Source organism: Apostichopus japonicus, chromosome 8 (genome assembly GCF_037975245.1).
Source record: "Apostichopus japonicus isolate 1M-3 chromosome 8, ASM3797524v1, whole genome shotgun sequence".
In the NCBI taxonomy this organism is placed as follows: domain Eukaryota; kingdom Metazoa; phylum Echinodermata; class Holothuroidea; order Aspidochirotida; family Stichopodidae; genus Apostichopus; species Apostichopus japonicus.
The window spans coordinates 4583975-4596462 of NC_092568.1; the positions used below are offsets into that span (position 1 = coordinate 4583975).

A 12488-nucleotide genomic window follows, 5' to 3' on the forward strand; every position below is an offset into this window, starting at 1 on the left:
CCTGGCTTTATACTGGATAATGAAAATTCACCTATTGATGCTGTATTCTGGCCATGTTGTATGAGTGCCAGGATACCTTGTGGTGTACAGAAAGTGAAATAAAACTTCAATTTGGCTCAAAAGAACTAAATCCTTCTACCTAGCAAACAATGGAAATTTCTTGATATGAATTCATCTAATTGACAGTGGTAATCTGTACAGTAAATTTATTCTTTTCATTGTAGGACCTAAATATTATATGAGTACAAGTGTAGCTTGTGGGGTACAAAATTCAAATGTGATATAAGTATACCTTAATGCATCTAAGTTGCAGCCTAAAGTAGATGCCTTCGTTGCTATAAGATGCCAAACAATAACTTTGACCCAGGTTTTATACTGGAATATGAAAATTCACCTATTGATGCTGTATTCTGGTCATGTTGTATGAGTGCCAGGATACCTTGTGGGGTACAGAGAGTGAAATTAAATACAATTTTTCTCTAAAGAACTTAAATTTTCGACCCAGCAAACAATGGAAATTCCTTGATATGAATTCATCTAATTGATAGCGATAATCTGTACAGGAAAATACTTATTATTTGCATAATTATAGGACCTAAATATAATTTGAGAACCCGTGTATGGCTTGTGGGGTACAGAACTATAATGTGATATAAGTATACCTTAATGTATCTAATAGCACCCTAAAGTAGAAACCTTCATTTACCTTGTGGGATACAGACAGTGAGATTCCATTTGTTTCTCATGACCTTAACCTTCAACCTTGCAAACAATGCAAATATTACTTTGATAAATAAAGTATTAACTGGAGATGACTTCATGGGCCATTCCATGTTAGAGCCAAATTTGACAAAAAAAAATCGATCTCCTCCTCACTCGGACATGTAGCTTAAGTCAGAAAAATATTTACTTTATGCTTTGGCAATCTGCAGTTGTGTTATGACAATTGGTTTAGCTACTCTCATGCTGTATGAGATAGCATGCTTAAGTACACATCACGTAAGTTGCGCAGAGAAAAGAACAAAATTCTACTTCTTTGAAGAAACCAAGAAATCCTGTGGAGTGTTATGGAAAAAGGGCATGTGGAGGAATAAATTCAAGGCCAACTCTGATTGAAATATGTTATATGTAGGTTTTGGCAATGATACTACGTCATGCGTCTTGCATTGTAGAAAACAATCTAAGACCAAGTGATAGTTCACTGGAGGATGGAGGGCTTGGATACCATATTGGGGGAAATGAGCCCATTTGACAAACCTGATTGGCTTCTTCACTTTTCCGCAGCAAATCTGCCATATAATCAAAGGAAGGCTTCTGATAAATGTACAAGACCATAGTATCAACTGAAATTGTTGAATATCGAGATAGTGATAATTACACATAACAGAATGAATTGCGTATTAATTGCAACAAACCCTGCATCAAACAGCCAGATGCGTATTCCTACGTCAGGACACTACGGGAGAGAGAACAAGGAAATCTTCAAATAACAGTGACTAATGGCAATAATGCGACAGTTTGTTTCAGTATTGGATCATAGAAACGAAGTATGGTAAAATGTGGCCAAGACATACATACAAAGTATGCCAAACTGTAGCAGCTGGACGAAACAATTTGGGGGAATCCCGAAGTGACGTCAATTGTGACATCACTCAAAATTACCCCACAGCTGTGGCCTCGCTAACCATTTAGTATATACACCAGCAGAAAACCAGCACATTTAAGATCTCAAGACATTTATGGTTCGCTTATTATTACCTAATTTGACCAAAAGGTAGAAATTGAGGACAATCTTACCTAGGTTAGAGAGAACAAGGAAAACTTCATGTAGCCAACCGGAGACTAGTGGCAATAATGCAACAGTCTCTGCATGAGAGTCCCATGCTATGGACCACAAAATGCGCCTTAAATATGACATTTTGGCGGGGCATAATTTCCACCCATTAAATTTGGCAAATTAGATCGTTGGGAATGGTTGTGTTTGTAATGCGGAATATGAAATCGAATATCCAGAAAATAATTACCTCAGCCCATGCTCCCCCCTCCTCCACCGGTGAATATTTTTTATCCAACTGTTGAAAGTGATTTTCCCTCAACCGACCAGTGTTGGGGCCAAGGCCTCACTGCCTCCTTTATAATCACAATCCCCATTTATTGGGCCACTTCTAATAGGGCTCCTGGTATCAGTGGTTCCAGAATTCACGTTTGGAAAAGACCAAAATGAAGTGATAGTGATCAGGTACTGGTAGAGGGGCATAGGGGCAGGAACCGCCCCCCCCCCCCAGAACTGTTTAAGAAATAATTTTCAGGGTTCCTACATGCAAACTGGTAATATGTTAAGTCCAAAATCAAAATTCTTTTTAAGTTATTTTGATTGCCCTCGGGAGGGCGGGGGTGGGGGGTATCTACCCGTGGTCCTGAAGAGGGGTCTCAGAGAAGGGGACAATCCTTCCCCCTTGGAAAGTTGCTGCATTTAAGAGAGTTTTGAATTTTCTATAAATTTGGTAGTTTTTTAGTATGCTAAGCCCCCTCGTGGCCCCCAGGATCCACCAGTATTAACAATTTCATCTGAAAGTAGCTATGGGAATAAATAGTGAGAGTTAATAACTAGAAATGTGCATAAAAATTGCATGTAAAACAAGCCTATCAACAGTATCCACAGTGGTACTGGGGGTGATGAGTTCTTCACAACGATACTGCATTCTTCTTATTTCATGAATCCCCTGTTCTCATTTGTTTGCCCTGTACATGCCTACCAAGGAAGGACCAATCAGAGATCCTATAGAACTTATGGCATTCAAAAGCTTGAGCTGAAAGAGTCACAAAGTTACAATCAAATTTGTGGCTTAACTCAGTTTGTTGATATTGCACATGTAGAAGGTAGCAATGTCCTCACATAAGGACACACAGCAATTAAAGCTGCCTTAGGGGAAGTAATTGACCCTTTCATGGTGGATTAGCTTTCTGCCAAGGTCTTTTATTAGCTGAAACACAAAGACTTCAGTCCTTTATTTCAGTAGGCAAAGGCATTCAAATTAACTACACATGGCCTACCTTGATTGGCAGAAGGGTGAGGGTGGGAGCAGGGAGCTGCTGTTAGAGTAGCAGCTCCCTGGTGGGAGGGTATCATGTTTTACTTTATTAGGTATTACTGTGTGGCAGTGGACAGTACTTGTGTCAGGGAGCTGCTACTAGCAGCTCCCTGCTTGTGTCAAACAACTTTTCTCTGGGAATTAATTTTACTGAACAGTGTTATCTATCTGCATGCCTATCGTATTTCAATTCAGGCTTACAATTGGTAATATCAAATTAAAGTCCAATTCACAGTTTGCTTATGAATTTCTGAAAACAAACTTCCGAAGTAGATTCAATGTTTGTTAACCTAAATTCACTCTGACCAGGTGGGTATATGGAGAAAAGCTGTCACAATCGAAAGAAATATTTCTGTTGCCCTTATGGCGGTATCGATTTACCCTAATATCACTGCGACTGCCTATTTTAGTAAGGTTCATTACACAAATGTAAACAAAATAGTCTTCAATGCAATTCCATTCGTATCGAACACTATTTAAAATTCCACGGAGGAAACGTCTGAAATCACCTGCGTATTCATTGCAATGGAAGCAAATTACACAATTTGCAAGCTACATCGGTAAAACCGATAGAAAGATACCTTTCAAGAGAAGGAACAGCTTAAACATGAAAGTGATAGTAAAGGCCTAGGTTTATAACGGTCATAAACAACACAGAGAGATTTGATTGGCGGGTGATCTGTTTGGCGGGACTTGCATATATTGATCGAAGTTTGTAGAATCTACACCCTCCTTAAAAATTATGGCAGCATTTATTCAGTTCAGCATTTTTAACGACAGATAACTCAATAAAGCTAATGACTATTGATATGAAAAATGCACAGAAATGTGTTATTTTCACTGACATTTCAGTGCAATAAACTGGGATGGTCAAAGTTTAAATTTGGCAAACCCTGAATGGGACTGTTAAACAATTTATGGAAACATAGTAGCAATTGCTGCAGATTCTCAATATTCTATAATACAAAATCACTGAACGTTATTTATCATCAGTCTCATGTTGTGCTGTAAATGTAATTGTCTTCTTGAAAAGCTTTGTTCACTTCAGTCTTGTTATCATTTATGAGACATTAAATTCCTGCAAATGTTTCTCCATTACTAGTTTGGACAGTATTTCAGAATGGGAAAGTTATTACACCTAATTATGTCTTGAACTTAAGTATTGTGTTGCCAATTTTAAAGAAACGAGGTCTAATTTTCTAACCATACTAGAAGATATGTAAACAAGCTTCTTTTCTTCTAAGACGTATTTCTGTGTGACTGATCAATTTTCAAAAAATTTTATGTGTATATAGGCTAATGAACAAGTGGATCAGTTGCTCATTAAGTAATTGCATATATGCAAGAAAAGAGTTCGGGCATTTCCTCAGCAGACAAATGTTCTTTGTGGGATTGCACAGCCAGATGTGGGAATTGCAAACACTGCATTGCCCTGATGAATTATTTAGGGGTTAGGGGCAAAAAATATAAGCACACTTTTAAAAAATAGCCCATATGATGAAATGTTTCGATTTATACTGTCAGTCCACTTCGTTTTAACATTTTGTACACTAACTTGGTTGAAATATTACGAGGTTGAGCTTTGACACCGGTTGCATGATACAAATGCGTCAGCTATCCCAGAAAGCAATTTGAGGAATTCACAGATAATCCATGTGTACAGATTTCCTGTAGACATTTGTTTCAGTTGTTCATGTGATCTGATTGGGCAACTGAAGTCGAGCAGGTAAACATGTGTTTGAGTAACCATAGAAATGAAGTTACACATATTGTTCATGAAGACTGTGTTTGAGCCCGATTTGGGCCATTTGATCCCTAAAACCGTGTAAGAGTCATAGAAAAGAACAGATTTATCAACTCCAAATAGTAACTTCTTTTTGCTTCATCATAAATACATAGTACTAGTTTCAGAATAAAAGGTTCAGAAATGGAGCAGCTGCAAAATTGTTTTAGACTCAGAAAACCACATAGAAATAATAACAGTTAACTTTGTTACATTAAACACTTTTACAGTGTTGCAAACACAGTGTTGCAAAGTGAATCTTGAATTAGCATAAATAGCTTAGCAGCTCAACACATTTGAGAGATAGAAAGATGACAACAAAGCATTAAAGAAGTGGTAACTACTTTGCACACATGTTAAATATATTTCAATTATATATTCAATTATGTTCAATAAAAACCAAAATAACTGATAATAGCAAATACAAACAAGTGATAACTAATAATAACCATAATAACAAATGTGAAAAACATTGTACTCTTTGTGTTACAGGGGAAAATGAAGCAAAATACAGCAATACCTGTGTTTTCTATAAGTGAAGCTGGCATTGCCAATGTAGGAAAATACTCTGGACTTTGTTATTTTGTACAAAAATAATGGAAAGCATATGCTTATGTTCAATGCCGAACTGTGTATTCTCCTATAATGCTCATTTCCCCCACCCCCACCCCCACATCACCCATTATCAGACACGATTTTGATCTTTTCTGCCAAAAAATTGTAGCAGAAAGTGTACTCAGTGAATACCTAACTGTGTATTCTCGGATAATGCAAGTGAAGCTGGCATTGTCACTCTAGGAAACTACTTTGGACTTTGTTATTTTGTACAAAAATAATGGAAAGCATATATGCTTATGTTCAATACAGAACTGTGTATTTTCTATAATGCTCGTGTCCCCCACCCTCCTCCCCAAAGATAGTGGAATATGCTCAATGCAAAATTATAATCTCCAATAATGCCAATGCACAATGATGATGGAATGCATATAAGCTTAATGCATTACTGTATATTCTCCTATAATGATCGTGCCCCCACCTACGCACAATTAGATACACTTTTGGACTTTTTTTCCAAAAAAATTATATTCTCCAATAATGGTAGTGCAGATGGCATTGTCACTCTAGAAAAATACTTTGGAATTTTGTCATTTTGTACAAAGATGGTGGAGTATGCTCAATGCATAACTGTTTATTCTCCTATAATGCTCGTGCCCTCACCTACGCACAATTAGATACACTTTTGGACTTTTTTTCTGAATTAAAATTATATTCTCCATTATTGCCAGTGCAGCTGGAATTGCCACTCTAGGAAAATACTCTGGGACTTTGTCATTTGGTACAAAGATGGTGGAATATGCTCAATGCATAACTGTTTATTCTCCTATAATGATCGTGCCCCCACCTACGCACAATTAGATACACTTTTGGACTTTTTTTCCAAAAAAAATTATATTCTCCAATAATGGTAGTGCAGCTGGCATTGTCACTCTAGGAAAATACTTTGGAATTTTGTCATTTTGTACAAAGATGGTGGAATATGCTCAATGCATTACTGTTTATTCTCCTACAATGCTCGTGCCCCTACCTACGCACAATTAGATACACTTTTGGACTTTTTTTCTGAATTAAAATTATATTCTCCATTATTGCCAGTGCAGCTGGTATTGCCACTCTAGGAAAATACTCTGGACTTTGTCATTTTGTACAAAGATGGTGGAATATGCTCAATGCATAACTGTTTATTCTCCTATAATGCTCGAGCCCCCACCCACACACAATCACATACACTTTTGGACTTTGTTTCTGAAAAAAACTTTATTCTCCAATAATGCCAATGCAGTTGGCATTGCCACTCTAGGAAAATACTCTGGACTTTATCATTTGTACAAAGATGGTGGAATATGCTCAATGCATAACTGTATATTCTCCTATAATGCTCGTGCCCCCACCTACGCACAATTAGATACACTTTTGGACTTTTATTCTGAAAACAAAAAATCATATTCTCCAATAATGCCATGCAGCTGGCATTGCCATTCTAGGAAAATACTTTGGAATTTTGTCATTTTGTACAAAGATGGTGGAATATGCTCAATGCATAACTGTTTATTCTCCTATCATAACGTTAGTGCCCCCACCTACACACAATCAGATACACTTTTGGACTTTATTTCTGAGAAAAAAAAAATTATAATCTCCAATAATGTCAATGCACAATGATGATGGAATGCATATGGAATGTATTACTGGATATTCTCCTATAATGATCGTGCCCCCACCCCACACACAATCAGATACACTTTTGGAAATTATATTCTCCAATAATGCCAATGCAGCTAGCATTGCCACTCCAGGAAAATACTTTAGACTTTGTCATTTGTACAAAAATAATGGAAAGCGTATATGCTCTTGTTTATGTTAAATAGTTTAGTTTAGAGACCCAAAGATGAAGAAGCCTGACATTAGCTTATTTGAGGCCATATATACGTGTTAGATCGTGGACGAACACCGGCTTATTTCAAGCCTTCTCTTTACGATAAGTGTTCAAAGGATAACGAGGCAGGTGTGTGATTTTGCTCCCATTCCTGCTACCGGGACCGCCATTTAATGTCCCCGTCCTACGGACTACAGTGTATACCCCAGCATCTGACCACTGTCTCAAATACTGAGGTAGGCAAAGGCACCCCATTTGACATCAATGCAGTGCAGCCATGACAAACAAAGTTGTTTCAAAACCAAATGCACAACTGTGTATTGTTCTATATAATGCTCATGACCCCCCCCCACTCCCCACAACCTGCTATCAGATACAATTCTGGCCATTTTTTCCCTGCAAAAACAAAAGTGCAGCAAAAAGTGTACTCAGTGAATACCTAACTGTGTATTCTCTAATGATTTATCAATCTATCAGACACACTTCAGGACTTTTTTTCTGAACAAAAAATTGTAGCAGAAAGTGTACACAGAATATGCACTCAGTATTCTCTAATAATGCCAGTGCAGCTGGCATTGCCACTTTATGAAAATATGCTGGACTTTTGTCATTTTGTAAAAAGATGGTGGAATGTGTATATGCCTAATGCATTAAACTGTATATTCTCCTATAATGCTTGTGTTTTCTATAAGTGAAGCTGGCATAGCCAGTCTAGGTACATACTTCAGATTAGACACACTTTTGGACTTTTTTTCTGCAGCAAAAAATGGAACAGAAAGTGTACTCAGTAAAAAACCTTACTGTGTATTCTATAATAATGCCAGAGAAGCTGGCATTGCCAATCTAGGAAATTACTCTGGACTTTGTCATTTTGTACAAATATGGTGGAATGTGTATATGCTTAATGCATAACTGTATATTCTCTGTACTCAGTATTCTCTAATAATGCCAGTGCAGCTGGCATTGCCACTTTATGAAAATACGCTGGACTTTTGTCATTTTGTAATAATGCTTGTCCCCAATTTTGTATAATACTTGTCAGCAAATGTCCCCGCCCCCCCCCCCCCTCCACAAACTCTCAAACACAATTCTGGACTATTTTCTCAACAGAAAAAATGTAGCAGAAAGATAGCAGATATTGTACTCAAAAAGTGTACTCAGTATTCTCTAATAAACCATTGCCACTCTAGGAAAATACTTATACTTTGGCATCTACACAAAGCCAAAAAATTTAAAAATGTCGCGTCTAAATGCTTGGCAGTTTTAATGATGACGAAATGTTTCTAATGCAATCCTTAATGTTTTTCCAGGTCCTTCCTGAAAAATTGGCTGGATAATTTTCCATGCATACTAAAATCTTATCCTTTCCAGGAAGGGTCCCTCTCTTGATGTATTTCTTGAAGTGTTTAGTTAAAATATCCTTGTCTTCTTCTGGCCACTTTCTTGGAATGCCTTTTAAAGAGAGAAATGCAAAAATACAGGAAAACTAAGTCACTTCATTTATCAATATAATTGTTATTTTCAAAATTAGACAGTGACTCAAGGTCGAAAATTTTTGTGGCATTGCAAAAAACATAAATGGATAACTTCTATCAGTCATGCAACATACCAAAATAAATTCCTTGACTCTTTGAGATATTAATATTTTCATACTGTATACTCATCAATTTCAGAAGGTGGAATTCATAGTTTATGACACATTCCTGTCAGAAACAACACATGAAGTGGCTAGGACGCATATGATAGACTATTCTCTTATCAAAGGACAAGATAACAATTTAAACTTAACAAGGACATGTCTTAGTAAGTATGCAGTATCTATATAATACTTGAAGACAAGAAATATATCAATATTTAGGTAATAGAAGTTTGCAACTTTCTGCATCCTTTTGTATGATTTTCACAACCTCATTGACCTCACAATGCCATAACGTCATACAAAAGAAGAAATCTAACTTCAAATGGTGAAATTAAAGGAAAAAAGTTAGAACTTTCAACATTGTCTCAAAGAAATTTTCTGAAAAAGAATTGCTGAATATCTTAGTTTGCTTTTTTGTGATTGATACATGTAGAAAACTTGATGGACATGTCACAAGGGTGGAAAATGGCGACAAAATGCAAAAAGCTGCTTAAAGTTTGCTACAAAGGAGCTAACCACTCTTCAAAAAGCAGGACATATATAGAAAATAAATGTACTTAAAATAAGTTTGTTTCAATCGACTATCACCAACCATAGCAAATTTTATGCCTCAAGTTTAAGTATTTTGTTATGAAACTAGGCTTTGCTAGTGCTTCTCAATTTGTGTTTCCAAGATGAGCATTTGGAAAGTTAGTTAGTTATTCTCATTTTTTCTCCATCACCAGGTGAGAAAGAAATCCATAAACATACAAAGTACGCAGACAGTCCATCTGTCTACTCAGTAGCCTTCATCACTCAATATACATCAAAGCCACAACTAACATTTCTTACCGGAAGTGTTTTTTGGTTTCCTTTCTGTTTTTGAGGTACTTGGCTGAGCATCCTTAGCTCTATTACACATCTGTTCAGAATGTTCAGGAATTTCTGTAAAACAGAAATAAAATTATGCATTACATTTACAGCAGCACACATAAAACTAATACACATCAAAACTTTGATTCATTCAATGAAGTAGGTCTTTAGATCAAAGCCACAACAAGTGACATTTCTCACCTGAAGTCATTTTATCCATCTTTTCATTCTGCTCAATTGTTTCACCTTCCTCCTCCAAGACCTGAGTAAGTTCTGTAGAGGAAAAAGTTTTTTCTATGAAATTAGCTCAGCAACCTACATAACACTCAAAAAGTAACATGATTTCTCATAAAATGTAAGGATTGTTTTATACAAGATTTGGAAGACCCTAACTAATGTTATAAGAGTTGTTAAGTATGTCATACTTAGTAGACTAATTGGTTCACTGCCCTCATTCTTTAAAATTTACCCAGCTTTCATATTAGCAAACTTTGAATCCAGTAGTACATCAACAGTAATTGATCCAAACATAAATGTTAGGCAAACTTAAGATGCACTTATGAACATGCTTTTTTTTTTATATATAAATTTTCCACACAAACAACAAATTCAACCCGCAGCTACCATCTATATTGCAGTTTAGTGACTTGAATCTAGAGAATGAAGGATATGTCTTTAAAAACTAATGACCCAAGGTACAGACTAGTATCAGAAATACATTCTTAAATAGGTGGTGTCATCTTCAAAGATCTGTAGTACAAAATGCCCCAGCATTGTCAGCAGACTTTGCATAATGTCACTTTTATTTCATTTTTTGTTTTGGTGCGTTTCATCTGCGAGTCAAAATCTACACATATACGATAGTTGTGCAGTAGTTCTGCTCTCCTACGTGCGGGTGATTTATTTATACAGCCCAGCCATCTCATTGCAGTTTTAACTTCTGTAAACTTACCTATTTCGTCCAACGAGATCTCGTCTAAGGTCCTCCCAACAAAATTTGAAGACTTGCCAGAGTCGACTGCCATGAGTAGTTTTGCTACTTTTGCCTTTTCTAGGGTGCTGCTTGGAAGCCTATAATGTTGATGGTGAACAGCCATAGAATGGCCCAAGTGCTCAGCAAGCCATTGAGCTTGGTGCTCCCCCAGGGCAAACACTTGTACCTCACTTCAAAGCCTTCCTTATCGCACTTTAGTTCAACATGATGGAAGCAGTCCTGTTGTGGTGATCCTTTTATGAAACTACACAAAAAGAGATAACATCACAAAACATATAACATCAAGAAAACACATGCAGTGACTTTGAAAGCAGTTAAAAGCAGAAGCGAAATGATGTTTTAGACATCCTAACCTGAAATAAACCTATACATACGTCACCCGATACTGGCTCCATGTAGTTCCAAGTAGCTAGCTCATCTTTTAAGTGAGAAGTACTGAAATAATGTAAGAAATGCCACTTCAACTAAAATTACAGAAATGTCCAATGGGCATTTCCATGAAAAAGTGGACATGGGCTCAAAATATAAAATCTGCAATCACATTTTGTCATTGGTTAAATGTTGTTGCAAACATATCCAAGTTTGTGGAATCAATATGATACCTTCCTAAATATTGATTGAATTTTAGAAATTTGCATATGAAGTGAAAGGATGCTGTAATGCAAATTTTGTGCACAAATTATTAACAGATTTGTTTTTGTTCTCCTAAGAAATTAAATGGTAATACTCAACTGATTTGTTTATTTATTGCTTACATAGTGCACTAACTTCAGATATCACTACCAACCTTTTGAATATATAATCAAAAATAATATATTTTTTGCTTTATTCAAACCTCTATGTACTGTAGCTGATGTAACATGAGTTATTGAAATTATTATTTTTTCCCCATACATCAAATATGACACTATTAAAAATCTCATAATTGGATTTTGGTTTCTACTCATCATCTCAAATGTGAAACAAGTAAAGAAATGTTGTGCACCCCACTATGTTTAAGTCGGGTAGGTGATGCAAATGGTAACGTGAGTTACCATGTTACGTGAGTTATCATACAGTATTATCATGCTTATAATGTCAGTGTAGTAGACAATTATGGAATAACAATTAGTTAAAAACCACTTGCGATTATTACTATTTTTTAGTTATCCCGTCTATAATCCATTAATAACATCTGGTAAATGTCAGTCTTTCCATTTATGAAATAAATGAATGAAAAAATAATAATTGTAAAAATTCTTTCAATTTCTTCCACATGGTAGCCTAACACCTCACTAAGTCAATCGGGTAATCTAGCCTAACCATCTGTTTATTTGCTGAAATTGTGACACAGTTAAAAGATATCTATGGAATACTTATATTATTGCTATTATCTTTGACCACATGGTAGCCTAACACCACACTAAGTCAATGGGAAAATCTTGCATAACCATCGGTATGCAAAAAAAAATGTCACACTTTGCATAGGATTCGGGTAATAAGTTAGGAACCGGGTAGTATCACGACGGGTGGGTACCCGGATACCCCTTGCAAACACTAGTTAATGTGCGTGTAAATGTCTTACAATTTAACCCTTTCGTATGCTAAAAGGAATTTTGATTTTGGTACATTAAGCTAGGCCAGATATAAGAAACGGGGGCTGCTAATGCTGTTAGACAGTGTTAGACATAGTAACCCATAACCATATAGATACA

At 36.2% G+C, this 12488-nt stretch overlaps 1 protein-coding gene across 1 annotated transcript; it reads right to left on the reverse strand.

Moving 5' to 3' along the window:
• Window positions 1–8492: 8492 nt before the first annotated feature.
• Window positions 8493–11038, reverse strand: LOC139971583 (uncharacterized). The gene is made up of 4 exons (XM_071978197.1): window positions 10753–11038; window positions 10002–10073; window positions 9780–9872; window positions 8493–8761 (listed from the first exon to the last, which is right to left on the reverse strand). Exons 1-4 carry the CDS (start codon window positions 10895–10897, stop codon window positions 8556–8558), a joined length of 516 nt encoding a protein of 171 aa, XP_071834298.1. The 5' UTR covers window positions 10898–11038; the 3' UTR covers window positions 8493–8555.
• Window positions 11039–12488: the final 1450 nt, after the last annotated feature.